At 39.9% G+C, this 25,645-nt stretch overlaps 1 protein-coding gene across 1 annotated transcript; it reads left to right on the top strand.

The window, feature by feature from the left end:
* Positions 1 to 141: 141 nt before the first annotated feature.
* Positions 142 to 25,645, top strand: DYRK4 (dual specificity tyrosine phosphorylation regulated kinase 4). The gene is made up of 14 exons (XM_065645300.1): positions 142 to 198; positions 3,291 to 3,374; positions 4,714 to 4,863; positions 9,884 to 10,013; positions 11,204 to 11,367; positions 11,773 to 11,909; positions 12,750 to 12,890; positions 14,918 to 15,056; positions 17,326 to 17,407; positions 19,127 to 19,299; positions 20,294 to 20,354; positions 20,924 to 21,053; positions 24,621 to 24,775; positions 25,225 to 25,645. Exons 1-14 carry the CDS (start codon positions 142 to 144, stop codon positions 25,461 to 25,463), a joined length of 1,842 nt encoding a protein of 613 aa, XP_065501372.1. The 3' UTR covers positions 25,464 to 25,645.

The following is a 25,645-nucleotide window of genomic DNA, read 5'->3' as shown; positions in this document are numbered from 1 at the left end:
CAGGACAGGCCAAGTGCTATAGGAGTTGGACAGCCAGGGGTGAAATGGAGTGGAATAGTAAGAGTTGCTGCAGTTTTTCTTTAGGATGCATCCACCAGAATTAAACCAGTCACAACAGCTCAACTGTAGTTCCCATACTAGATGTACAGGGTTATGCTGGAGCAGCAGCTGATGGGTCATCTGGATCATTATTATCAAGTAAGTTACTGTGCAGACTAATTGATTAATCCACCTGCTCCCCATTCAGCCATTGGCAGGACTGTTGTAGGCACGGATCAGTTTTTCCATGGATAAAAAATTATGCTATTTACTTATTTGGGAGGAATATTATGAGGATGATAAGTTACTGATTTTAAGGGGTTTTGAATTAATTACCCAAAGAGTCCTGAAGAACTATAAGCCCTTGATAAGTAGGTTTTGAGAGAGACAAAGAGAATCACAAATTTCCATTATTAAAAAAAGGCACAGCTGTGGGCTGATGGACTGACTTTGCTTTTGCAGTGTAAAAGGAGAAATGTCCATCTCAAAATCTTGCTAATCCTTCCCCAGTGAATGGACATTAGATGGATTCTGAATTCTGGCAGCACATTTTCATGCTCACTTACCTGCTTCCTTAGTTCTTGCTGAGTTTTAAAGACATTTTGTGAATGGTTCATGGTCTCTTAATAAATACAATATAGTTTGAAATACAATGCCATTTTGGAGTGAAGACTGTGCAGTCTCTACAGGTGTGTCTTCATATTGACTTGTACTTAGAAAAGCACAAAGTGGTCAAGAAACTGTCTTTAAATAGAGTGTAATGTTTTAATCAGCTCCAGAAACTGAAAAATGAAGCTGGATGGGAGTAAAGTATAGATGAGGTGTGAGAAAAAGTATATCAGGCGCTAAAATTAATAGTCTTATTAGAAGCTCGGTTGATATATCTAATAGAGTGGTGAATGTGGATCACAGACTCATCTTCGTAACTAATGGGATTCTCCCTTGAAATGCAGAAGTGTAGTTTGCATGTGAAGTGTTTGTCTGTAAAAACAGTCTGGTACTGGGTTTTCCATAGATCATCTATGCAAATTCACACTGAAGGATGGTGACCACAAGGATACTTGGTGCACTGGGCAAAGTATCTCATGCTCTAGGACATTCATATGTAGGATGCAGTAATCCAGTGGTTCTCTTCTGGGGACATTTGTCATGGTGGCTCTGGGGATATTTTGTTTTTACAGCACATAATCCCTTATCCCTGGCTAGCTGATCTCCAGTTCCAAAGATGGGAATTACTATGTCCTGCAAAGACCTATCTTACTACCTTTCGCTTTGCTGGTATTCTCTGCTCACAGATATTCATGACCTTTCCTCTCAAACTGTACTCAATCAGCATAATTAAGCTAAACTCAGAGCTGTTGTTCTCAGCTTGTGAATACGAAGTTTACCCTTTAAGCTTTCAGAAAGCTTTACTTATTTGCGTGGGGTTTTTTTCTCCAACTTTTCAATGAAAAGAAGGAGAAAACACCTGCAATGGACATTAACAGCACAGTTGTCCAAAGGGCAGTTTCTAGCTGGTCCACCCAGTGTTTAGTGGTGTCTTCATGGTTGATGGTGAGACAGTTGAACCTCCATGTCGAAGGGCAGCATTTCCTTCATGTGATTAGGTAGATTTGCAAAATGAGTTTTCTTTCCACATTCAGTTTGGAAGTGTCTTCTAGAGGTCTCTAACCTCATCTCCAAGGATGGACACCCCACAGCCTCCCTGAACACCAATTCCATACTTACAAAGCAGGATGTGTCACAGCCATTGTACATGAATCTTCAACTTAATCTGCACCTTTGCAGCAATGCTGCTGTGCCCTGGATATATCGAGGTCACTGTATGTGCATGGATCAGTTTGTACACAAGCATCCCTTGACTGCTACAGCTCCTATATATATATATGTATATGCAGTGTATCAGCACAGATGCAGCAGTCTAATCTGAGTTGTCCCTCCTTCTTTCAGGATCAGACAGAGGCTCTTTCAGTGTGGCTAGGCTGCATCTTGGCAGATATTTTATGGCACTAGCCAGCACAAAACACATTGAGCATACTCTTCCAGTATGTAAACATCCTTTCATGTGGACTAACTGAAGTTCATGACAAAGGCCTTTAAAAATTGATGTCCTGGCAGTGATACTGGCACCGGATAGGCTAAAAGTCATTGCAAAGAGCAAAGACTTTATCATCAGCAGGTGCTCTGCCCATGCAAGACTGCATGGCAGGTACAGGCCATGGCTGCAAAACAGATAAACAAAAATACCATGCTGCTTTATTCAAGTATTTTTAATCTGCAGCTCACATCCATAAGATAATTTTGACTGCAGATTTGTTATTTTGAAAGTCTAAATTAAAGTTCCCTGCTCCAAGTTCCTCTGCTTCTAGAGAAAATATTGCTGTTATACAACTTCAGAACACCAATAGTGAAGCTGATGTGTCTACTTGGATAAAGATTTTTTTTTTACTGTGCGTGGAATGACATTGTCTCAGAGCCCAGGGACAAGGGAGCATTTTTGACCAAGCCCAGTGGGGTTTACTCCAGCCTCTAGAGCAGAGCTGCAAGCCGCTTTAGCCACACAGCTTTCAGTATCTAAATTATCATAAAGATTTCTGCAATTCACTGCAGTCTGTTATTGGACAGAAATGTACAGTGCTACTTATCATGTTTATCTTTATAAAAAAACTGCCAAAAGCAGCAGCAAAATCTTAAAAATGACACGCTGCTGAGCACTTTCCCCATGTTTCTTTTTTTTTGGTATTTGTTGCTAATATTATCTGTCCATTGGAACCAGTGGATTTTTTTCTATGTCTCAGTAAATTGAAACATTGATTTGTGTTTTTATAAAATCTTTACCACAAGTTGAATTGGCTTAATGCTGGTATTAAAAATGGAAGGGCTCACAGTCTACCCTGTGGCACAGTTTAAAGCTGCCTTTCCAAGCAGACCCACTATCTGCTTTCAAGCATATATTTAGGGGTTGCAAAGCCCCCCCGCTTCCCCTCCGCTGACCACATGGACGTATCAAGCCCGCTGAGAGGCATAACAGGGAAACCAAGCTGTCTTTGCACCTGCCCACAAAACAGCTGTTCAACTGGGAGAGGAATTGCTGGAGCGTAGAGCGTTATCAGCAGCTTTTGTGGTCCTCTTTCACACACTGTGTTGGCACAGACATTGCCACAAAGGAAAGAAACACAGAAACCATACAGATATTTCAGGATTTTTTTTCCCAGAATAATTTTTATTACAGCATCATTTAACGTTTGCAGTCTTCCCACGTGGATGCATTTTCTCAGTCTCAACTGACTGTTCAAGAGAGAGATCATCTGGGATCTAACAGAGTCTTCCATCAGGTATGTGACTCTTCAGCTGACTTTAAAAATATCTGAATGTTTGTTTTCTAAAAGGCCCCTTATGATAAACAATTCTGAGCAGAGGGAAGTCCTTTATTCCCTGCCCTCTTCCATTTCTCCTGTAGCTGTATGACTGTCCCAAGTGCCTGTTCAGTAGCATTTAAGGTATTTCTTCTGCCTGGCCACTTTTGTTTCTTGCAGCTTTCCTGAAAAGTCCACTGGAATCTCAGTTCTAAGGTTTTAAAGACTTTTCTATAGTATTGGAAAAAAAAGTTATTCATCCAAGTTGGTTGGATTGAGAGCTTTGTTTCTTTGCTTTTTGAGAAAAGACCAAACCTCTCCTTTGTTGTCAAAACCTTGACAAACGTTTCTGTCCTTCCCTGACGATAAAAATTTCACAGGCTTATGTGTGTTACAGCCTTAACTCTGTGGATCTCATTCTGCATTTGATAGTGCATAGCTGATCTATTTCAGATGTATTTCAAATCATTTTTTATTATTTGCCAAAGAAATAGTCTACCTCGAAAATTGTCTTTGGTGCTGAGAGTTAGATTTCTCTCACTTTAGATATCCAAGAATATTAGAGGTCCTAAGATTCATAAAACTGCATCCTTAAATAACTGACTTTAAAGAATGAGTGGTATAGAAATGTTTTGCAAATAAGAAATGGGAGAAGTCTAAATGAAGCACTAATAATCCTGGAGTTTTCAAATGAATATAAGCTTTTATTTTTCCATAAAGTTTGCACAGATCTTGTCTTTTCCTCGCTAACGAAGAATACAACAAAGGGGCCTAGTTGAAGTGAACTCCATGGCAAATGAGGGGAAAGGAAATATTGAGATGCCAGTGCAGAGAAGACCCTCCCAGTGTCTTCCCCCCCGGTGTTTGGCAGCAGTCCAGTCCCGATTTCTCTTCTGCCACTGGGAATAGCTAATGGTGTTGCCTGTCATTTACTATTCATGCCTGCTTATTATCCTACATATACTTATTTTCCCCACTCCGAAGAGTCCTGCTGCCTGGAACAGCTCTTCAGTTTCCAAGCCCAACCACCTTTTCCAGCTGAAGGAGTAACTGCTCTGATGCTGGGTGGAGATGCTCTTGTGGGGAAACTTTCATGCCCTAAAATGTGCCAGGCTGCCCAATGCCTGGACAGCCTCCTCCTGCCCATTAGTACAACTGGGAGCTGCCGGGGAGTATCTGCTCTTTTCCCCTTCACCATTATGTGTCAGAAGTGAACCGTGCACATTTTCAAGGTTTTAAATCCCTCTGTTTTTCAAAGGTGTTACACCAAATTGTTTTCTAGATCCTTATATAATATTTACTTATGCTTTCTCTTTAGAAAGTCAGTCGCAGTGTTCTTTCCCTCCCACATCTGGAAGGTCAAGCAAAGCATGGTTTGGTCGCAGACACTGCACACCCTCCCCCCCTTGAAAGCAGCCTTCCTCAGCTAACAAATAAGAGCTTGCAGAATGTCGTCCCTTCTTTTCAGGTGAGTTATAAAGCTCTTAGACATCTTGTTTGACTGGTTAATCAGTCTCTCTCTAAATACTGCTACGAGAGTGTCAGTGGCAAAGCGTCACGTGTGTGTGGGAAGAGAGAAATAATTTAGTGTCAACATTTGCATCAGTTTCTGTTTTCAGCCATAGTTAGAGAAGAAAAAAATAAAGAGTCAAATAGATAAATTGCTTACCAGCATGGTTGTGTGTATCTCCAGATATTTTAACAGACACCCAGCACCACAGGAAGTTTTTAAATTCATCTTCACTTTTGGCATTCCTTCTTTCTAATTTTTTCACAAATCCCATGTCCATCCCCTGTCTGTACTCTTCTTCATCTGCTTCTTGTCTCCCCAACAAATCCAGGACCTGCACTGCTTGCCACCACTACTCCAATCACTCCTTTTTTCACCTTGCCTCTGCTTCAATGGAGCCTTTTTATTGAGAGACTTGACAGGCTCTATAGGGCTCCAATATGAAGTCTTTTCAGACATCTTGCATTGGAAGTCTCCACACAATGCATTTTGTTTGGGAAGTCAGGAGTCTTCTGAAATACTATGACTTTGATATTGGCAGCTTGCTACCACTACAAATTATTTGATTTGGTTAGGGGGGGTCTGTATCATTGAGCAAAGCTACAAGATGCAAAATAACACTAGTGATGAAGTGGAATGGGTTAGTCTCCAAAGTTATTTAAATTTTCTTTATAGCTTCATTCTGTGGCCTTCATAAATCCAACCTGCACTCAATCACTACAAAAGCCAGTGATTAAGTTTTGCATCTGAAAATGAACCATCCTTCCATTTTATTTTCCATGAAAATATTGGAGCCAAGCATTTTACAGAGGTTTTTTTATTATTTAAATGGAATTGATAGGCTTCTATAAGAAGCTGTGTAAACACCAATAAGAAAGCCTTTTGCTTGGCTTAGAAATGCCAGGGGACAATGAATATTTCAATCTAGAAAGTGTGATTATGTGCTGTCTGCTTTGAAGACCTTCTTTGTTTACCCTTCCTTAGAAATAACACAGCATTGCTGAATTGAGGGAGTGTGTATTGGAATGGGCAGAGTGCAGTTCTCAAGCTGGGGCTCAGCAGAATTGCAGTAGGACTGACCTGTATCAGGACAGACCTGTATCTGACCTGTTCAAGTGGTGCTGCTGATACCTGTTTGCCCTGCTTTTATAGCAGTTAATATTGAAAAAAAAAAAAAAATAAAGTAACAAGGTTACGTGCAAGTGTGGAAAGATGATTTTATTTTAAAACAAGCCCATTTTCACTTGCACTAACACATTATTAATCCAAAACTCACGAGCACCAAGAGGCATGTATCCAAGTGGCACCAGGCAGGACTTCGTGTAAGGACATGGCGGACTAGAACTGCTCACTGGTCAGTCCATATTATATCATTGGGATTCTTCTTTTCTTGGCAACCATGAATGGTTTTTCTTGGTTTTTGAATATAGCTTTTGTACCCTTCTGACACTGACAGAGACTGATCTTTTGTGTCTCCATCCTGTCCCACTTCTGTGAGTCATCAGGGCTTTCACAAACAACGAGGAATTATAAATAAATTTAGGAATAATTTGGGTTGGAAGGGACCTCTGGAAGACATCTAGCCCAACCTCCCACTGCAAACAGTGCAAAATTGGAGCAGGTTATTCTGAGCCTTGTCCAGTTGGGTTCTGAATATCTCAAACGATGGAGAGTCCACGTCTTCCCAGGGCAACCTGTTGCAGTAGCAAACCACTCTCACTGTAAAAATGTTTCTCCTAATATCTAATCAACATTTCCTGTGTTGCAACCTGCATCCATTAGCCACATACCCATCTTATCCTAGGACCATGCACCTCTGAGAATAGTCTGGCTTTGCTTTCTCTATGCCATCCTGTAAAGCAACTAGACAGCAGTAAGGTCATTCCTGAAGCTGCCTCTTCTGCAGGCCGAACAAATACATTTCCTGCAGCCTCTCCTTGTACATGATGTGCTCCAGGCCCCTGGACCGTTCCTTGACCTCTTCCCTGAATTTGCTCCAGTTGGTCACTGTCTTTTCTTGTACTAGGAGATGCCAGACTAGACACAGTACTCCCAGTGTGGCCTATCAAATGCTGAATAGAAGGGGGGGTCGCTTCCTCCACCCTGCTGGCTATCCTCTTGCTGACACAGCCCGGGATGTGTTTGGCCACCTTTGCTACAAGGGCACACTGCTCCTTCATGTTCAGATTGTTGCCAGGCCCTTCCCTGCAAAGCTACATCCTTTCAGTTGTCCCTCAGCCTGTCTTGTTGCGTGAGCATATTCTGTTCCAGGTGCAGGATGTAGTATTTGACTTTGTTCAACTTTAGAAGATAACTATAGCCTGTTTTTCCAAGCTGCTGAAGTCCCTTTGGATATCAGCCCTGCTATGGTCTGCAGATTTGAGAGGGCGAATTCATGCATTGTCCAGATCATTAATAAAGACACAAAACTGTACTGGCCTTAATATTCATCCCTGACGGATGCCACAGGTAACCAACGCCAGTCCTTGGAACCCAGCCATCCAGCCAATTTTCCACTCACATTGTGATACATTTATCTAGTTCATATCTCACTCTTTGCATTTCAGGCATGTTGTGGGAGACTGTCAGAGGTCTTGCTGAAGTCAAAGTATATATATCCACTCCTTTTCTCTCATTGGCCAGGCCAATCACATCATCAGAGAAGGCAGACAAGTTGTTCAGACACTGCTTGCAACTCATGTTGGCAAATCCATACTGGCTGTTCCAAATTAACTTGTCTTTCATTTGGTTGGAAATCGCTTCCAAGAGGAACTGTTCCATAGGCCTCCCAGGGACTGAAGTAAGGCTGACCAGCCTGTAGTTCCCTGAAGCTGCCTTCTTGCCCTTTTTGAAGGTAGATGTGATGTTTGCCTTTTCCAAATGGTCAGAAACTGCTTCCAATTGCCATCGACTTTTGAAGATGACAGTGAGATGCCTTGCAATGACATTGGCCAGCTCCTTCCACACCCTCAGGTGCATCCCATCTTGTCCTGCAGACTTAGGTATATCCAGCTGCTTAAGTGGTCCCTAATTATGTTCCTCTACTGCAGGTAAGGCTTCTCCACACAAACGCTCCTTCTAGACTCCAGGACTTGGGAGGCCTGAGGGCAAAACTCACCAATGAAAAGTGTTGAGTACCTTGGTCTTTTCCAAATCCTTGCTCGCCAGATCCCAAATTCCACTGGGCAGTGGATTCACATTTCCCTTACCCTTTTTAGCTGGTGATGTTCTTACAGAAACTGTTCTCATTGACTTTCACATCCCTTACTAGCTGCAGTTCCAGCTGAGCTTTGACTTTCCTAAACATGCCTGCATATTCAGGTAGTGTCTTTTGCATGTATCCCAGATAATCCATCCCTGCTTCCACATTTTTTGTGCTCCTTACTCTGTGCCTTGTCAGAAGTTCCCTTTTCATCCATGCAATGTTTACTCAACTTTCTGCATGTTCGAATGGACTATTCTTGTGCTTTAAGGAGACTGAATTTGACGATTAGTGAGCTCTCTTGATTTCCTTCACCCTCCAGGGCAGTCTTCCATGGGTTTATGACGAGAAGATCCCTGAACAAGCCAAAAGTTGCTTTCTTTGAGTATCAGGGTTTGTAGTTCTACTGCTTGTCTCACTTCTCTGAGGATTTTAAATTCCACAATCACGTGGTCACTGCAACCAAAGCTGCCCTTCCCTGACCTTCACATCCTCAACCAGTTGTTCCTTGCATGTGAATATCAGGTCCAGCAGCACATCTCAGATCACCTGCATTAAGAACACAGTTCAGAAACCTCCCAGAATGATTTTGCCACTTCAACAGTATTGAGGTGACTCAATTACCCCATGAATATCAGGGCCTTTAGGTAATGATGACTCTTCCCTGATGTACCTAATGTATGTAATGATGTACCACTGCTCTCACTAAGTTAGCAAAGCTGTTTGCAGACACTCTTGCCTGCTTCATCAGATGGATCCTGTTCATGCTCAGCAGTCCTTGTTCCTCATCCTACATTCATAGAAGCCATAGCCCTCTCTGAAGCTTCAGCCAGGTATTGATCCATTGGATGCATTGTCTCCAGCTGAGTCTTTTCCCCTCAAGGAAGGGACTGATGAGAACATGGCCTGGGCCCCCACACCCTACACCTTTATCCCAGAACACACTGTCTTCTGTCACCTTCTCTAGCTTTCTTTTATCTCCGACCCTCCATCATCAATTCATGGCTGGATTTTGTAGTCTGTTCTTTGTTTTCCTATTCTGGGAGCCCTGAGAATTGACATGTGCTGGGATCTTGATGACATGCTGATATAGGTGACATCTATATATCCTTTCTTCTGCAATTTGTTCCTTCAAGTGCTTCCATACCCACACAGGCCAATTAATTTCCCATTCATGCCAATCTTGATGTTTCTGTTGCAAATGTGTGTGTGTGCAGGCCCAAGCTGGTGTCCCTGCAGTTCTGTGGGCTGCACAAGCCATCTCAAAGATTCTAGCACAACTCTCCAGTGGGTGTGCCCAATAAAATCTGAGATGGTTGATGCCTATTAAATTATCTTTCCTACCCTCTCTACTAGGAAGACCATACTCAGACACTACCCTAGCTCATGTGAGTTACTGCAACTTAATCAAACAACAGCACTTTGTAGCATTTATAGAAAGTGAATGCCCATGTATTGAATGGACCTGGAAGATGAACTTCATTCTCTTATTTAGAAATTTATCTTTCCATCATCTAATATCTTCTAGTGCTATTGGCAGAATTTGCTCTCTGGGTAAGTAGGGCGTTCTAGTCTCCAAGCACACTTGTTCTGTCTTGGCACACAGTCGACTCTCAACAAATCCAAAATAAATATTTTGCAGCTTTGTTTTTGGTTTGCAGCATTTTTAATATATTTTTGTATATATTTGTATAATTGCAAATCAGCTGACTGTTCATGAAAATATCTGAAAGCAAAATTTACCAATTTACCTTTTTTTTTTTTTTGACTTGGCAGGAGAACAGAACTCAAGGCAATTTTTCCCAATTTAACCTTCCAGACATTCTTTCTGAAAATGATGCCAGACCCCAGACAAAACCATCAGAACTGGAAAGCACCAGCATCAAACTGCCTATGACAGCTTCAGGTAGAATACAACAGAGCATGCTAAAAAGGCTGGAGTGACAGGCTGTCTGCCCAGATAGGGAGTGTGTGCAGTCAGGATACTCAGTGACCAGAGGTCCCATGCTAAATGGTTACTGAATCATTTACTAAACAATTTGGAGGAATGGAATATGGATGGGATCGGTGATTTATAAAAATCCTACTTAGGGATCTATGCAATAGGGGAATTAATAGACTAACACAAATATATAAATGAGAGAAATATGCATTATACAAAAGAATGTATATTTGTCTGACTCATGACAGCTCATGTAAGTGACAGCAATATTCTATTACAGTGATAAGACACTTTCCCCACTGGCTTGTACCTGTGTCACATTTTCTCTATGTGAGCTAAATTACATTTTGGGAGTTCTCAGATCTAGAAAGTTTCTGGCAGAGTTATTTTATTTTTAGAAGGAGTCTAGGAAAAAAAAAAGTAGCGGCCTTTTGCTGTGAAATGATTTAGCATCCCTGCATTAGTGGGTGAAGATCTGCCACTGTGTAACAAAACACCCACATGCATGCCTAGAGAACACGTTGATTTGTAATGCTACTGTCTGATTATTTATCTAGATTTAAATTATGTAAGTGGAGGTGTTAGGACAGCTGAAATGTTTCTGTGCGGGAAGAATCTGAACTAGGAGAACAGTAGATTTGGGCCCCATTTAATTCGTAACATCATGTATCTGAACTTGACATTTTCTAACAGAAAAACAAGTATTTGAAAGCTTTAGTTAACTAAAGCTTACTGCAATTATCTAAATATGACGATCAAATCAATGAAAACATACAATTTTTAATATGTAAGCTATGAAGCTTGCTGAAGTAGATAAACAACTGATGGGATTTTCAAAAACATCGAAGTACTTGACTTTGCTCAGAATCAAATAATTTTTACCTAATCTGTCTTAGAAGTCTTGCTGACAGATGATGAATGCTTTGTTGAATATGATACTGTAAGTCAGAAAAAGAAACATAAATTTGCGCAAAATGTCAACATTGTAGAATCATAGGAATGTTGGTTGGAAGGGACCTCTAACAGTCAGCTACTCAGCCTCTTGCTCAAAGTGGCATCCTCTACTGTAAAATGTTCAGTTGTAAAAGCAATTTGCCATCAGGTTTCTGACATTTTATTGATTTTTGGTTTTATATTCTTTTTTTCTGATTTAGAAGCTTTGAAAAATTTTAGAAACCAGTTAACAGTCTATGAGCAAAAAGAAATTTTAAATTATACAGAGCTATGGTTTCTTGGGCTGGAAGCTAAAAAGATTGAAGGTTTGCCTGAAACCCAGAATAATAATTGTTATGATGATGAGCATGGTTCCTACTTAAAGGTAAGTGGAAAAATTATGGTATTCATTTTCAGCTCATTAAGTTTGTAGTGACTGTCTGCCAACCCTTAAGTGATCTATGTGAGATAAATGTTGTTTCTAGAAGATAAATATTCACATAGTGAAAACATCAGTACCAATCACTTTAAAACTCAGAAGAGAATCCTAAAGACAGACCCACTTTGCATCTCATTCAGGACTGATCCAAGGTAGGTGGATTCATGAAGCATGCACTTGTTATTTTCTCTGTCACCCTTGTTTAATGTACTTGCTATCAAGTACATCAACTGCACACTTGCTATCAGTCCAGCATCTTTCGTAGACAGCAAACTCACACACACACAAACTACTTCAAAGCCCAATCTTTGTCGTATTATCTGGACATGAACTATTTGTTTTCTTTTGAAGGTTTTACATGACCACATTGCGTACCGATATGAAGTGCTGGAAGTGATTGGGAAAGGGTCATTTGGGCAGGTGGCTAAATGCTTGGATCATAAAACCAATGAATTAGTGGCACTGAAAATAATAAGGAATAAGAAACGGTAAGACAACTGTAGACTTTAAATCAGTACAATCAGCTCTTTGTTATATAGGCAGTAACAATCTGGGATAATGTGAACAAGGCAAAATCAAACCACCTGTACATCAGGCTTTCATTAAACACAGTGAGAACAGAGTGAACAAAGATGATGTCAGGGACTCAGAATTGGCCTGGGTGTGGTGGACACACAGTCTATGAAAGCAGGCACAGTTTTTTCAGACTTAGAAGGAGATCTCTGTGGCACAGTTAATGCACAGCCCAGGTAACCAGCCCTGCATGACTGAGACTGGCTATGGTCCTAAGCAACCTCTTCTCTTTATGCGACTGATTATAAATTTTTAATTGAGTTTAGCTTGAAGCAGAGTCAATGGAGCAGATGAGAATTATACTGTTGAGTTCAGGAACAGCTGTATTCCAAGTTATAGCTGTTCAGTTTTCCCCCTCAGTGAAAACTGAAGGTAAAGATGATCTTCAAAACTCACTGTCTTACTGTGGTAGGTGTGAAATATGGCCCCGTTCGAGTAAACAGAAGCATTCCTATGGACTTTGAAAGCACTAGGATTTTGCTCTGGAAGCTCCTTTGAAACTGTTGTTCATTAAAGCATTTTTTCAGACAAGTCAAAATAACTACTCTTAAGTGCTATGTCAGGCCAGTACATTTAGACTAGGAAACAACCATAATGAATCAAAGCTACATTTGTTAACAAGGGTGAATGGTAAGTTTTTGATCATTGTCCCATATGTTGAGTTTACACTAAGATTGTGGTGTTTGTAGCATTTGTAGAAATACAAATGCTAGATCGAGTTAATGTTGCCATTCCCATGTCCTGTGATATTTCAGATTTCACAGCCAGGCTTTGGTAGAAGTAAAGATCCTTGATGCTCTCCTGAAGAAGGACAAAGATGATACTCACAATATCATCCACATGAAGGAATACTTCTACTTTCGCAATCACTTCTGTATTTCCTTTGAACTGCTGGGGTAAAGTATATTTTCTTTTACACAAATCTTAAGGAGTATTGTAGATCTTGTGCCTTACAAGCTTTAATTTTTATGTCTTCTTCGGAAGAATTTGCAGCTTTTAACGTTACAAGAAACTAATACTTTCTAAATACAAACTGCATAACTGAGCCTTTGATCACCAAAGGTGAATGGAAAAAGGCCCCGTTCAGACTTCACACAGACCTGATTCATCCCTTTTTTTCTGTGGTATGTATTGAAGTCTTCTTCCCTGAGAGACCTATGGGGAAAAGAGGAAAACGACGAATTCAGGACTGGTAAACTTCAGGGTATATAAATATGACTAATATTAAATAATTTTAAAATGTAGCTGCTTCTTGCTTTCTATGAACCTGTGCTGCAGGACACATCTTGGGAGGAAATTTGGAGAAATTTTAGAGAAGTCAGGTCATTTTATTCACCAGTCTCCTTGCAATCAGGGCATCAACCGGGAATTATGGAGGTTACCCATGGTTCCCTATCCCTCAAAGTAGAGCTCTCATTGCTGCACATGTTATAACCCTTGTTGAAGATTCATCCTCAAATGGAAGGCTTGACCTCAAAGAGACATAAATTCCTTGTGTTGCTGCATGTGAGTGTGCCGCTCAGACCCACAGGGCTAAGAGTTGACTCCTTCTTTCCAGGGAAGACACAGACCAGTCTTTTCAGAAAGCTGCTATGGAAGCTTGTAGGAAAACGTTCATAGGATAGGCACTATATTCAGCTCTTCACAGAAGAGATGGAGACTGGTTGTCATATAAAAATATTTTCCTGGTGAAATTTTTATTGCATCTAAAATACAGTGAAAACTCCTTAATTAATGAACTTTCTTCTCCATCAAGTCTGGTAACTTACTTCTGAAGGAATGGGGCTTGCTGGACTACAGTGGCATACGAACGGAGAAGGCAGAAAGCTACACTTTTTTATGTCCTTGCAGATGCATGTGGTCCTGCTGAGGACACCTCTTGAGATCATATTGCTGACGACATTCTTGTGCATCACTTCCATAGCCACCATCTCTGTGGACATTTCCTCCTCTGAAGAGTGACCACACACGAAACACTCAGTACTTGTCAGGGTACAGCCCAGGCTGGAGTGTCCCCAATGCTCTGGTGCTGGGAGCTATAGGAGCTCCCTCAAGTCCATCGGGGCAGGGTCTGACAGGCAGGAGCAGGGCAGCCAGGGGGCACTGGGGCAGCACAGACCTGGGTACAGGGTTGGGACAAGGCTGGGCCAAGACGTGGGCCTGCCGGGGGACTGGCTTGGTGGGACCCATAGCAGGGCTGTGGGAAGCTGGAGACCAGCCCTGCTGGGGCAGGGGCTGATGGCCCCAGGGGCCCGAAATGGGGTCCTGGGCCTTGGATATGTGGGGGGGGCTCCAGGGTGGGCTGGGCAGGGACATCAGGGCTGGTGGTGCCCTCGGGGTCTCAGGGCAGGGCTCACATGTTACCAGCCACACTTGAGAGAAGTTAGCAACATCATTTAATGCACTGCTGGAAGGAGCTAAGTTACAATGGTGACAGCAGGAATATAAAAACCTATCAGAACCTGAATTTGTGTGGGTATTCATCCAGAATGATTTAATGCTGACTGAGGACTTTTTAGACAAAAAGGATTTACACAAGGTGGCAAAGCAAAGACAAATGAGAATGAAAGGAAACTGAAGAAAATCTATTTCTCTCAGTTCTTTGATGATTGTTGTTCTTCATGAAAACCAGCACAGCTGCATAATATAGCACGAAGTTTAGCAAGCAAGCAAGCCCACTGACATTATGTCTTCTTTAGATTTGGAGGCTCAGGGAAATGTTTGTGCATACTACATGCAGAAGAGCGTTCTCAAGGAGGAAAATAGCTAATCATTTTCTTCTGCATGAGCCCTCTCTCATGTAGGAAGACAGGCTAAATACCCTCTTAATGCAACTGTAAACTCATCATGCCTTTAAAAATAAGTTCCCTAATCTCTTTTCTACTTTCTGTCTTCTCTTTCTTCCACCCCGCATTCTCCACAGAATAAATTTGTATGAGCTGATAAAAAAGAATAATTTCCAAGGTTTCAGTTTGTCTTTAATTCGACACTTCACTCAATGTGTGCTGAAATGTTTACAAGTGCTCTACCAGGAAAGAATCATTCACTGTGATCTGAAGCCTGTAAGTACAGTCATTTAATAACCTGTTATTCTGTACAGAATACAGTATCTTAATCTCATTTTTTATTGATCAAGAGGAACTCTCAGAAGAATCCCTAAACCCGGTAGGGTATTTATACAGAAATTATAGTTTATTTCTGACTGTATTAGTACTAGATTTGAGTGATTCTTTCCACTGATCCAGTTCATCCACTGCAGTATTATACGAGATCATCTGGTTGCCAAAGTGTATGCAAATATGAATAAAATTCAGCTAATGACTTTTTGCTTAGAGAAAGAAAAAAAGTACCTGTGAAATTAAGTATTTCGATATGAGGGACATTGTAATGCAGAGAGATATTCACAAGGCAGTCTGTTTCAGGTTATCCCATTAAGTCTATTTAATTTTATATGCATAATTATAAAATTAAGTAGCTTAGTAAATGAGAAAGCAATTCAATAGTACAGTATTTAGGGTGCTCAACTGTTTCTGGAGGAACATCTGTGATCCAATTCCTTCTGCTCTATCTGCTAGGCATTCATGCTAGGAGAAACATTTCCATTCTCCTTAAACTCCAATCTTAAATTTTTGCAATTTTCTGAGATTTCTGAAGTATTTTAATTCTATTTTTATTTCAGGCAGACTTTTCTCTTGATTTCTCTTCCAAAACTGCAAATGAATTAATAGATAAATAAATAAACAAGCTCTCAAGTAAAAATGCTAAAGATTAAATTCTCCTCTCTCTTTCCTTAATGTATCTTGACTCAGAAGTCAGAAGAGTCACATAGTTTTTACCCATTGTCTTGCCAACATTTTTGCAAGATGAATTTGCAGTGAGAAGTGAGGCTTGCAAGATAACCAAAATATCTTAATCAGAAACAGTTTAGTCCAATGGGAAATCTCTTTCCAGGCAACCACTCACAAAGAATGAGGTAGGCAAATCAATGAGTGTAGTCCGTATTTAAATGGAGTAACATATTATTGAGTGTTTAGTGAGTTAACTAAAAGATAATTTCATTCTCATTCTACAATTGGACAGTTTCATTAATTTAATTTGTGTTGCCTGAAACTCACATCTGTTATTCCATCTGCGTCCTCTGATATTTCTCAACATAAGGTAGGGTATGGAGTTTCTCTGGACTTCATGCTTGGTAATCACTGCTGCCAGACCCTGGTTTTGCAGTTAATCAGCTCCCTTGCATTGTGGGAGATTCAGTTTTAGAGACAGAGTCCTACCACGAGCATGAAGAGATAGCTAGCTGTGGAGAGAGGATACTTCTTCCCATGACAGAACCAAGAACAGCTGGGGAGGGAAAGTCAGTCCTTGACTTTCATCAGTAGCAGCTTCTCCCTCCTCTCATGCACAGCATTTCCTTACGAGTCCGCTAATTACAGAAGAAACTACTTTGTCATTATTTGGCATCAACCTGTTAACTACTCAGTCCTTCTAAGATTTTATGTATAATTGCTTTAAAACTAGTTGATAAAGGTAGCCATCTCTCTACTGAGAAGTGGAGAAGACTGTATGATCAGAAAGGAAATCAAAGGAAATCCTTTATTTAGATAGATTTTTAATGAGGATGAAATTCAGCTTGTCAGAAGAGAGCTAATAGGCTGTGTTAAGTCATCCATATGAATATTCCTGAACTAGCTCTTTAAGAGTCACTTCTCCAGCTGGAACTGTAGGCACACAGTGCTGTACCCACCTGCACCCAGCTCATCACCCTTAGAACCCTACCATTTCTGTCCATCACTACCTTGGGATCTCCACATCCCACTGTTGGGAGGCAGAGCGTGGTGTGCTTACAGAAACTCTGGAGAACACTGAAAGGAGGGGAGGGAAGAACTGTGAAGTACAACTGGTTCATGAGGCAGGGGCTTTCTGTGGTTATAGAACAATAGTTTCGGTTAATTTAGCACAGAAAGCAACCAGATGGAGTTTGCCTTTTACTAGATTAGCCACAGTGAGTTTGGGGGAGCTCACTGCACACACAACAAGCTTTCTCACTGTGCAGTGGCTTGGACTGTATGTGAGGGACACCAGTGTCCATGTCCAGCTAACCTTCAAACTGAGTACCTTTACAAATCTCCCCTCTGCTTTGGTTAATTGCACATTAGTGGATGGCTAGTCATATTAGTAAATGAGTTTCCAAGGAAGTGGTACTTCGAAGCTTTTATTATGTGGATAAGTGTAAAACCAATGTGTTATGCATTGCTTGTTTTCCAAAGTGTTCACTAACCTAATGTGGTGTTAAAACCCTTTTTCCCCTGTGATTTTTTTTCTCTTTAGGAGAACATATTATTACACAACAAAGGCCAAGGTTCAGTTAAAGTTATTGATTTTGGATCAAGCTGCTATGAACACCAAAGAGGTTTGCAGAAAAGTCAAGTTGATGTAATTTTCTTAATAAGCTTTCTTAATTTTAAAAGATGGGGAAAAAACTTTCTTTGGTTGAGCTAATATAGTGACTTCTGCCCCTAATTAGAATCTGATGAACTGTTCCACTGGTGGTGGAACCAACACTGGTAGGAGACAAGTAAGCTATTACCATGCTTTTTCTTTGTCCCAAGCCTAATCAGCTCCTCTACTTCTTCAGAAATCAGAATTGCATTTGCAAGAGTGGTTAGCTGAAATAGGCCTATAAGGATAATCCCAGTAATTAACAACGAGTTTATCAGGTCTAGAGAGCCTTTCTCAGCAGGATTGTTAAACTATAATTGGTACTTTTTGGATGAGTGCAATGGAGGGAATAGGAACTATGCCTTTAGTTTAGAAAGTTTAAGTTCTGTCTTATTTTTATTCTATCAAATATTTAAGTAGATAACAGAACAAACTTTGTAAAGGAGAAATGAATGTATAAAAATTCACCTAGTAATAAATCTTGACATAATAGACATATTGTAAAGCAAGAATGATATCGTAATCAGGAATGCAAATATGACTTGTTAAAAAAAGAAAAAAAGAAATCTGCACTGCATTTTATTAACTTAGAAAAACAAAATTAGTCTTAAATGGCTCATATTTTTCCTATGAAAGATTGATATTTAAATTGAGCCAAACCAGTTCATCTATATTTTGGGATTCAGATTTATATCCCAGTGTTGTAGGAGTGCATAATTATTTTAGGTTGGCCCATTAAGTAAAAAGTAATCAGAGAAGCAGCCTGAAATTTTTGCAGAGTAACAAATTGAAACACAAAACAAGTGAAAGATGGAGCATGACTGAGGAGACTCGGTCAGCCGAGACAAGAATTGGTACAACCCTCAAAGTGGTAGAGGATTAGAGAGTAGAAAACAAGAAGTCAGCTATTTATTTGTGACAAGAATGACAAAAAGCAGACAACAATTATGCAGTTGGTTGAATCCACAAGGGCACAGATTGCCACCACGTTACTCTAACTGTACAGATTTGGTGAAGTCACATATTGTGCAGTGCCTACTTTTCAGGGCATTTTCCTTCTCGAAAGATGTTGAACATGTGGGGATACAAAGGAGTGCAGAAATATAAGCAAAGTGACCATCAGAGAGATAGGAATAAAAAAATAACAGAGCTTGCATGATGTAATTGTGTTCAGTTGTCTGAATGACAAGAGGTAAAAGAATCAGTCTACTCACTATGATGAGTTCCAATCTTGGAATGAGGTGTTTTGACATCTGATGTGGGGCTATAATGTATTAATAAGGAAATAAGGCAGCAGGAGATATTCCCTAGGTGTTAGTGAAACCAATATTTCCTACAGCGCAAGCCTGTGATAGTGAAGAACTGTTGATTGATGCAAGTTGAAGAGCTCCAAATACGAAAATGGACGTGGAGTAAGCTGAATCACAGCATTAGTAGAATAATTTCTTTCAGTGAAACTTGTAGAACAATTTCCAAATAGAATAGCGGAAAGCATATCAACTGTTGATTTTAGGATGGGATTAGAAAAGGTTTTCAGAGCCTATGTAAGCAATCTGTTAGTGTCACTTAATGGATAGAGTAGATATATGATGCCTGAACATGTATTTCACTTTTCTGTGATATCTCGAATCCACATTTCTGCCCCAATTATGATATTTTGCTTCTTGTCTAATTTTCTGTTTTGATATAGTGTACACCTATGTTCAGAGCCGGTTTTATCGCTCACCCGAAGTGATTCTTGGTCATCCTTATGCTATGGCTGTTGATATGTGGAGCTTAGGCTGTATCATAGCTGAGCTTTACACAGGCTACCCGCTGTTTCCGGGGGAAAATGAAGTTGACCAACTTGCTTGCATCATGGAGGTAACTTTTGGGTTTATCTCTGGAATTGCATACTCGTTTGATAAACTACACTGCCAGCAACAAAGAGAAATCTTGAGAGATAAGTACAGTTGGCTATGGGCTGGCCTTTTAGAGGGAGGTTTATTACAATCAAAGGGCTCTTTGAGAGCATGACCTCTAACACAAACCTGTTATTTCCATTTCATCTGCCGAACACCTCTTTGTACACTCACTGTCTTGCTTCTGAAGGAAAAATATTATGATTTGGTCAGAATTTGTATGGAGAAGCTAGAACAGAAGAAGCAAAACTTGAAAACCTCAAAGGCTTGAGTAGAAACTCTCTGGGTGACCTGCTCAGCTGCTGTACTCTCCTTGTGATAAAGTTTTTCCTAATAGTCACCCTGAACTTCTCAAGCCACAATTTGTGGATGTTGCCCCTTCTTACACTGTCTGCCCCTACCAAGGAGTTTGACTCTGTCATTTTTGTAACTGTTTTCCAAAGAGTTTTAGGAATGTACTGTCCCATCTCCTACCTCAGCTCACCTACCTGGTGCAAATGTTAGAAGAGGTACAAAACTGACCCACTAAAAGTAAGTTACTTTGTTACTCCATACTGATCACTGAACTACAACCTGATGTTGAACTCAGCCCCAAGTTCTGATCCTTCTAGTGCCATGTTAGTTTGTAGAAGAGTGTTCAAAGACAGCATCTCTCCATATGGCCACCTATATGTGTCATTAACAGAGATGCTTGTTCTTATAGTCTTCTGTGGTACTGAAGAAGCCAGTGTCATTCCTTATAGTTCACGTTTTCTGTGTACAGATCTCTCTAATCCATCAATTCCTTCCACAAAAAATGGCACAAGAGGAAATGATTTGTAGACATTTCATAGTAAATTGCTACATTCAGCTTTTTTTTTTATGGGGGAGGGTAAAATAGCCCATCTCTCCTGACAGTTGCTATGTATGTTTGTGAAATGAAGAGTAACTCCATGAATTTGATTTCTGTCTTGAAGGTATTGGGTCTTCCACCAGCTGATTTTATCCAGGCTGCATCAAGAAAGCGAACATTCTTTGGTAACTGCATCTGATTGTTTGTCCTTGCAGGATTCCTCCCTTCTAGTTAATCACTAGTTCATGTCACTGGTAGAGAGTAGGGTCAGAGACCCTTAGCTCCTTCTTAGCTGACAAAACTTCTCTCAGAAAGAGGTATCGAAAATAAGCAAATGGGTAACATGAAGCCTACAAATGAACCCAGTGCTGTGCTTTTCGTGGTTTATGGGCCTCTCCTTGCAGGAGTGATGGGGAAAGGATTGGGAAATCCATTCCACTGTTACTCATTAAAAATATTATTGCTAAAAGGAATGCAGTGGGCTTTGGGAACTAATTTAGATTACGGTTTTTCCCCCTGGGTATAATTTGGTTTGGGAAATTACACAAAATTAACAAAAAACCCCACAATATAGGAGGCAGTCTCTAGAATGTAACAAATATTGTTTGCCACAATACTGGCAGACTATCAATTCAATCCAACAGAGCAAAACTGGAGTTAGTGGGGTGGATATAGGTACTGGTTTTGCAACTCTCTTAACCATTTAGTGAGGATTTTTAACATAATTTTTTGAGCATGTCTTTATTTTTTTAAGATTCCAAAGGTTTTCCTAAATCCATAACTAACAGCAAGGGAAAAAAGAGATGCCCAGACTCCAAGGATCTAAGCACAGTGCTGAAAACCCATGATGCTGGTTTCTTGGACTTTCTGAAAGGATGTCTAATGTGAGTTCATATTTTTGACTTATATGCAGCTGTCTAGTTTTAACTTTGCTAACATTGTCTTGTGCTTAAAGGCTAGGGGGTTTTTTGGTGAGTGTTTTGGGGTTTTTCTTGGGTTTTTTTGTTGTTGTTGTTGTTGGTTGGTTGTTTATTCCTTACGGTAGCATTTGGGTAACTATTATTATTCACAGCTTACTGCAGGGAGAAATCATTGCACAAAAAGACTAATAGGCTTAGTGCAATATACAAAAGAAAGTTGACATCATCATATCTAAAAGCAAATCTTCATCTTCTGATGCTGGAGATTGAACTCTAAAAGCAAAGATTTTTTACCCATTAAGGCCTTTGTATTAAATCCTTTCTGTTTTATCTGAGATAAAGGTTTGTTCAGATAACACAGATAATGGTAATGTACTGTCCCAAGGTAATGCATATCTGGAGATCAAGATTGGGTTTATACTTAGATCTAACTCCCACTCTGGTGGGAAGAAAGTCTTCCAGTTTCCTTCAGGAGTTCTCTTGAGAGCTGACTTAGCTGGCTTGAATGTCTTGACTATATTTTCAGTGCTAGGCCTTGGGAATGGCAATCAGGTGATAGGCTGTGGTATATGTATGAAAACGGTTCTGCTTCTTTGAATATCTACTTACAAAGATCTTGCTCTCTGCTTGCGTGTTCCTTTGGGTGAGATTAGACTCTTTAGTTCCAATTAGCATAAAGAGGCAAAGTACTTTCAGACATATCTCCACCCCAGAATTAATGGTATTTTTTGCTTGCTTCTTGCCTGTGGTGGTTGATGTAGAGAACTACCGAGCACAGTTACCAGCGTGTTACCTGGTAGTTTGCATGCTGATTTAAGCCGTTTTCTCCTTATTATAGTTATACTTATTTTTCATTGCCAGCAGCCATGTTGCACATTTCAAGGATTATTTGATAGACTGTATTTTTCGGTTTTCTTGATTGGAATAAATTTTTCTAAGTCACTGGAGCTCAGAATGCAAGAGTCCAATGTCTCAGATCCTGTCATTTCTAGGATAAACTGTTGACTTTACTCCGGTCAAGGATTTTGTTGCTGAATACCTAGTATGACAAGTGGTCCACAGCTATTTTCTTATAGGAAATAGATGATTTTGTAAACTGCAAAGTGCAAATAACATGTAATTGTTGACAGGCTTCACAAAAGGTAGAAATCCCAGAGATTCTCTATGCCAGGAACTTTTTACCTAGTATCACAGAATAATTTATGTTGGAAGTGACCTCTGGAAGTCATCTAGCCCACCCTCCCACTCAGAGCAGAGCAAAGTGGGAGCAGGTTGCTCAGGATCTTGTCTGGTTGGGTTCTGAGTATCTCCAAGAAGGGAGATCCACAGCCAATAGTGAACCATACTGATGGTGAGAGCATCAATGGAAAGTGTCTGTGTGTTTGTGTGAGGCAAGAGAGGTGTGATTTAATGTCACCAGCATTATCTGTTATCACGAAGTAAATGGGACTTTATAATAGATGAAGTATTGTGAGAGAAGCAAACTATTTCGTGGCTCAAACTTGATCATGTGTCTTTTCCAAGGCACTCAGGCAGTTACTGAATGTTTTACAGGGTGAGATTCCATGGACCCTGCTGATATGAGGTGTCATTTTGCTAAAAAGTCTTTTTGCTTTGGAGATGATTACTAATGAGGTTTTACCTATCCATCAAACTAAAAGACTGAGTATGCAGGAAGAAACTTTTGTCTGATTGCCTGAAATACTGACCTCTTGCATAGGTGCAGTAACACTTTGAGCTTGAATCCTAAATTGTGCTATGCAGTGGCAGCAGAAACTGATTCCATACCTTCCCTGGTATTACCTGTATCTTATGCAAGGCTAGTATTTTGTGTCTTCTTTAGCACTGATTGTGACTTTCTTTCTAGCAGTTCAGTAGTAATTTCCAAAGGAAATCCGTGCTAACTTGTGGTTACAGTAAAAAAAATTTTAAGAAAAATCATCTCTATCTGTTTCACAAGGAGGTTGCTTTTAATGTTCTCTGTTTGCTAAATCTGTATGAGTCATTGATCCATTTTGGTTTGCTGGCTGAATCAGAACATTTACAAAATAATTTCAGTCAAGTGAAAAAACCCTGTATACCAGTCATTTCAGGCCATGCAGGAAAAAAATGTTCTATGTTAGGATTGTTTAAATTTTCAAAGGAATGAAGTAAGATTTGGAATGAAAACTCTTTTTGAGACAAAAAGAATTGAACTATTTTGTGGTTTTCAGTTGCTAATCTGTTCAAAGCAGCCTGATACATTTGCCATGACTTCACAAATAGTTTTGTTTAACTTGTATACACCTGTTTTGTGTATGAAAACATCAGACCAAAAAAAATTCACTCAGCTTTTGCAATGACAAGAATCTGTTTTTTTTCCTACATTATTTCTATACAGTTCTGGACAGCACTGAGATTAGACAATTCAGAACAATATAATCTGCAGCTGATATAGAGATTAGCAACACAGATATTAGGATTGATATGTGTGCAGTATGACTGGAAAGGTATGTGTGTTCGAGCACTGGAAGAAACAGCAGAAGAGGGGTTGAAAGAATGGCCCATATTGGGAACAGAGGACACTGGTCCCACCTGTGAAACTGAGGAGCGTGTTGTCCACGTCACAGCCAGGACACCTGGGCTTTGGTGAGACCACAGCAGTGAAAAGTCTCAAAGCTCACAGCAATTGCATGTCAACAAGGTTGCAGAATATCACATGCACTGTTCATTTTCCTGTTAGCCCAAAAGGAAAACAAACATATATCCCAAAATACAAGGAAAACCAGACCACAAGTAGCTTGCCTAGCATTTATGGAGACTGAATTTACCAAGGTTCTGATCTGAAGGACCATCCTCAAACAGCAGGTGACTCTTAGAGGATATAAAAGATCTGTCTAAAGACATCATCGCCAATCACGAACAACTCCAGAGATGTGATGAGTAGCTGACAGCTCTTGTCCTCTGTGTGACACACAAGTGATCTCTGCCAGAACACTTGGTACTTGTGAGTATGCAGGTGTGAGAACTGAGTGAATGAAACCTGTGAGAGGATAAAGTCAATGTAGAGATTTAAAAAAAAAAAAAAAAAATCACTTCCATAATAAGATCTCACGTTTTGTTACACTAAGTCTGTACAGTAGTTTCAGGTGCAGTTAAATTAGGGAAGACATGTATTTTCATTAATTACCCTATGTCTCATTTGTATTCCTTTTCTTGGAGCTTGTATGGACAGAACATCGAAAGCTTGAAACAAATATTGCGTAGGATCCCTGCCCTAATAACACTGTGAATTGCATATTTTTGAGTTTAAAAATGGTTTGATGCCGCAGAGGGTTTAATCAGCAAAGCACACAGTGCTGAAATAAATAAAAAGTTTAGAAGGATGGAGAAGGTTACACAAGATTTTTCCTTGTTTTCAGTTAAAATTCTTCTGTTTCAAACAGTGTCTTCATGATATGATTTTTGGGAGACAATACTGAATCTTTTTGCTTAAACTGACTTTCAGTTAGAGCTACTGTTAAATAACTATTTGTCTACCATGGCTTTAAGGTGGGAACCTGCCTTACGCATGACTCCTGATGAAGCAATGAAGCATGCATGGATCCAGGAACCAAAAATATATAGAGCAAAACAGAAAACACAGTCTTCAAGGAATCTGAGTGATGGCTCTTTCTCTACACCAGAAAAGAAAAAAGAGAATATTCGTAAGCATGTGCTACCAGAAGAAATAAGTGTATTTACGTCAGTGTTTGGTATTTCTTTGTATTTAATATCATCTCTCTGAAGTAAGGTGAGGTGATAATACACAGCGTGCAGATAATGGATGGTTGCTGGAATATGGTGGATAAAGCCACTATTTCTCACTTCTGTGGAAACCCATTATTTATGTTTTGTAGTGGCTGCCAGCAAGAAGACTGGCAATACTAAAAATTGACACAGAAAGATCTTTTCCCTACTGACAGCAACATAGTTATGGTGACTGACACCACACCATAGTGCACTTCACTTTCAGAGCAAAAGAATGCATCAATGGTGGTTGTAAGATCCCAGAAAAAATATTCAACTGATTTTTTTTTTGGTGAATTTGTGATCGTATGTTTATCTGCTGCTAAGAGTCTGCAGTCTTACCCTTTTTATTTATTTATTATTATAGAAAATATCTGGAACGACATGGCTGATGAAGTGAGAAGTGAACTGGCTGAAAGACTGACTCCCACTGTGTCCTCTGCTGGCACAACAGAAAATGTTGTGCAGAACACAAGGAAACATGTTATTCTGGAGAAACATTTGGAGACTCAAATGCTGGAAAAACCTATAAAAAATGATCAAGCAGAATATGGTGGTGAAACCACTCTTCCAAAAAATTCTCTTTTTTTCCCACCAATTAAGTAATACACAGCACAAGCAATGATCAGTTCAGTTGCATACCTGGTGTATTTTGTAGATATTGTTTGTACTCAGGAATATAAGCTGTGTCTGTCTGTACATGGGCTGTGCACATCATAGGTATATTTAATGTTAATTTTACCCTGAAATAGTCCAGGCAACCAAACCGGAATTTGAAAACCATTCCT

Source organism: Caloenas nicobarica, chromosome 1, assembly GCF_036013445.1.
Source record: "Caloenas nicobarica isolate bCalNic1 chromosome 1, bCalNic1.hap1, whole genome shotgun sequence".
NCBI lineage: Eukaryota > Metazoa > Chordata > Aves > Columbiformes > Columbidae > Caloenas > Caloenas nicobarica.
This window is presented reverse-complemented; position numbering and strand designations above follow the sequence as displayed.

Bases quoted from the DNA above. Each gene is read 5' to 3' on its own strand.
- DYRK4 (XM_065645300.1), top strand. From the start codon at position 142: ATGTACAGGGTTATGCTGGAGCAGCAGCTGATGGGTCATCTGGATCAT. The intron at 10,014-11,203 runs GTAGAATACAAC...TTTCTGATTTAG, and splicing joins ACTGCCTATGACAGCTTCAG to AAGCTTTGAAAAATTTTAGA. The intron at 17,408-19,126 runs GTTTGCAGAAAA...GTTTTGATATAG, and splicing joins CTGCTATGAACACCAAAGAG to TGTACACCTATGTTCAGAGC.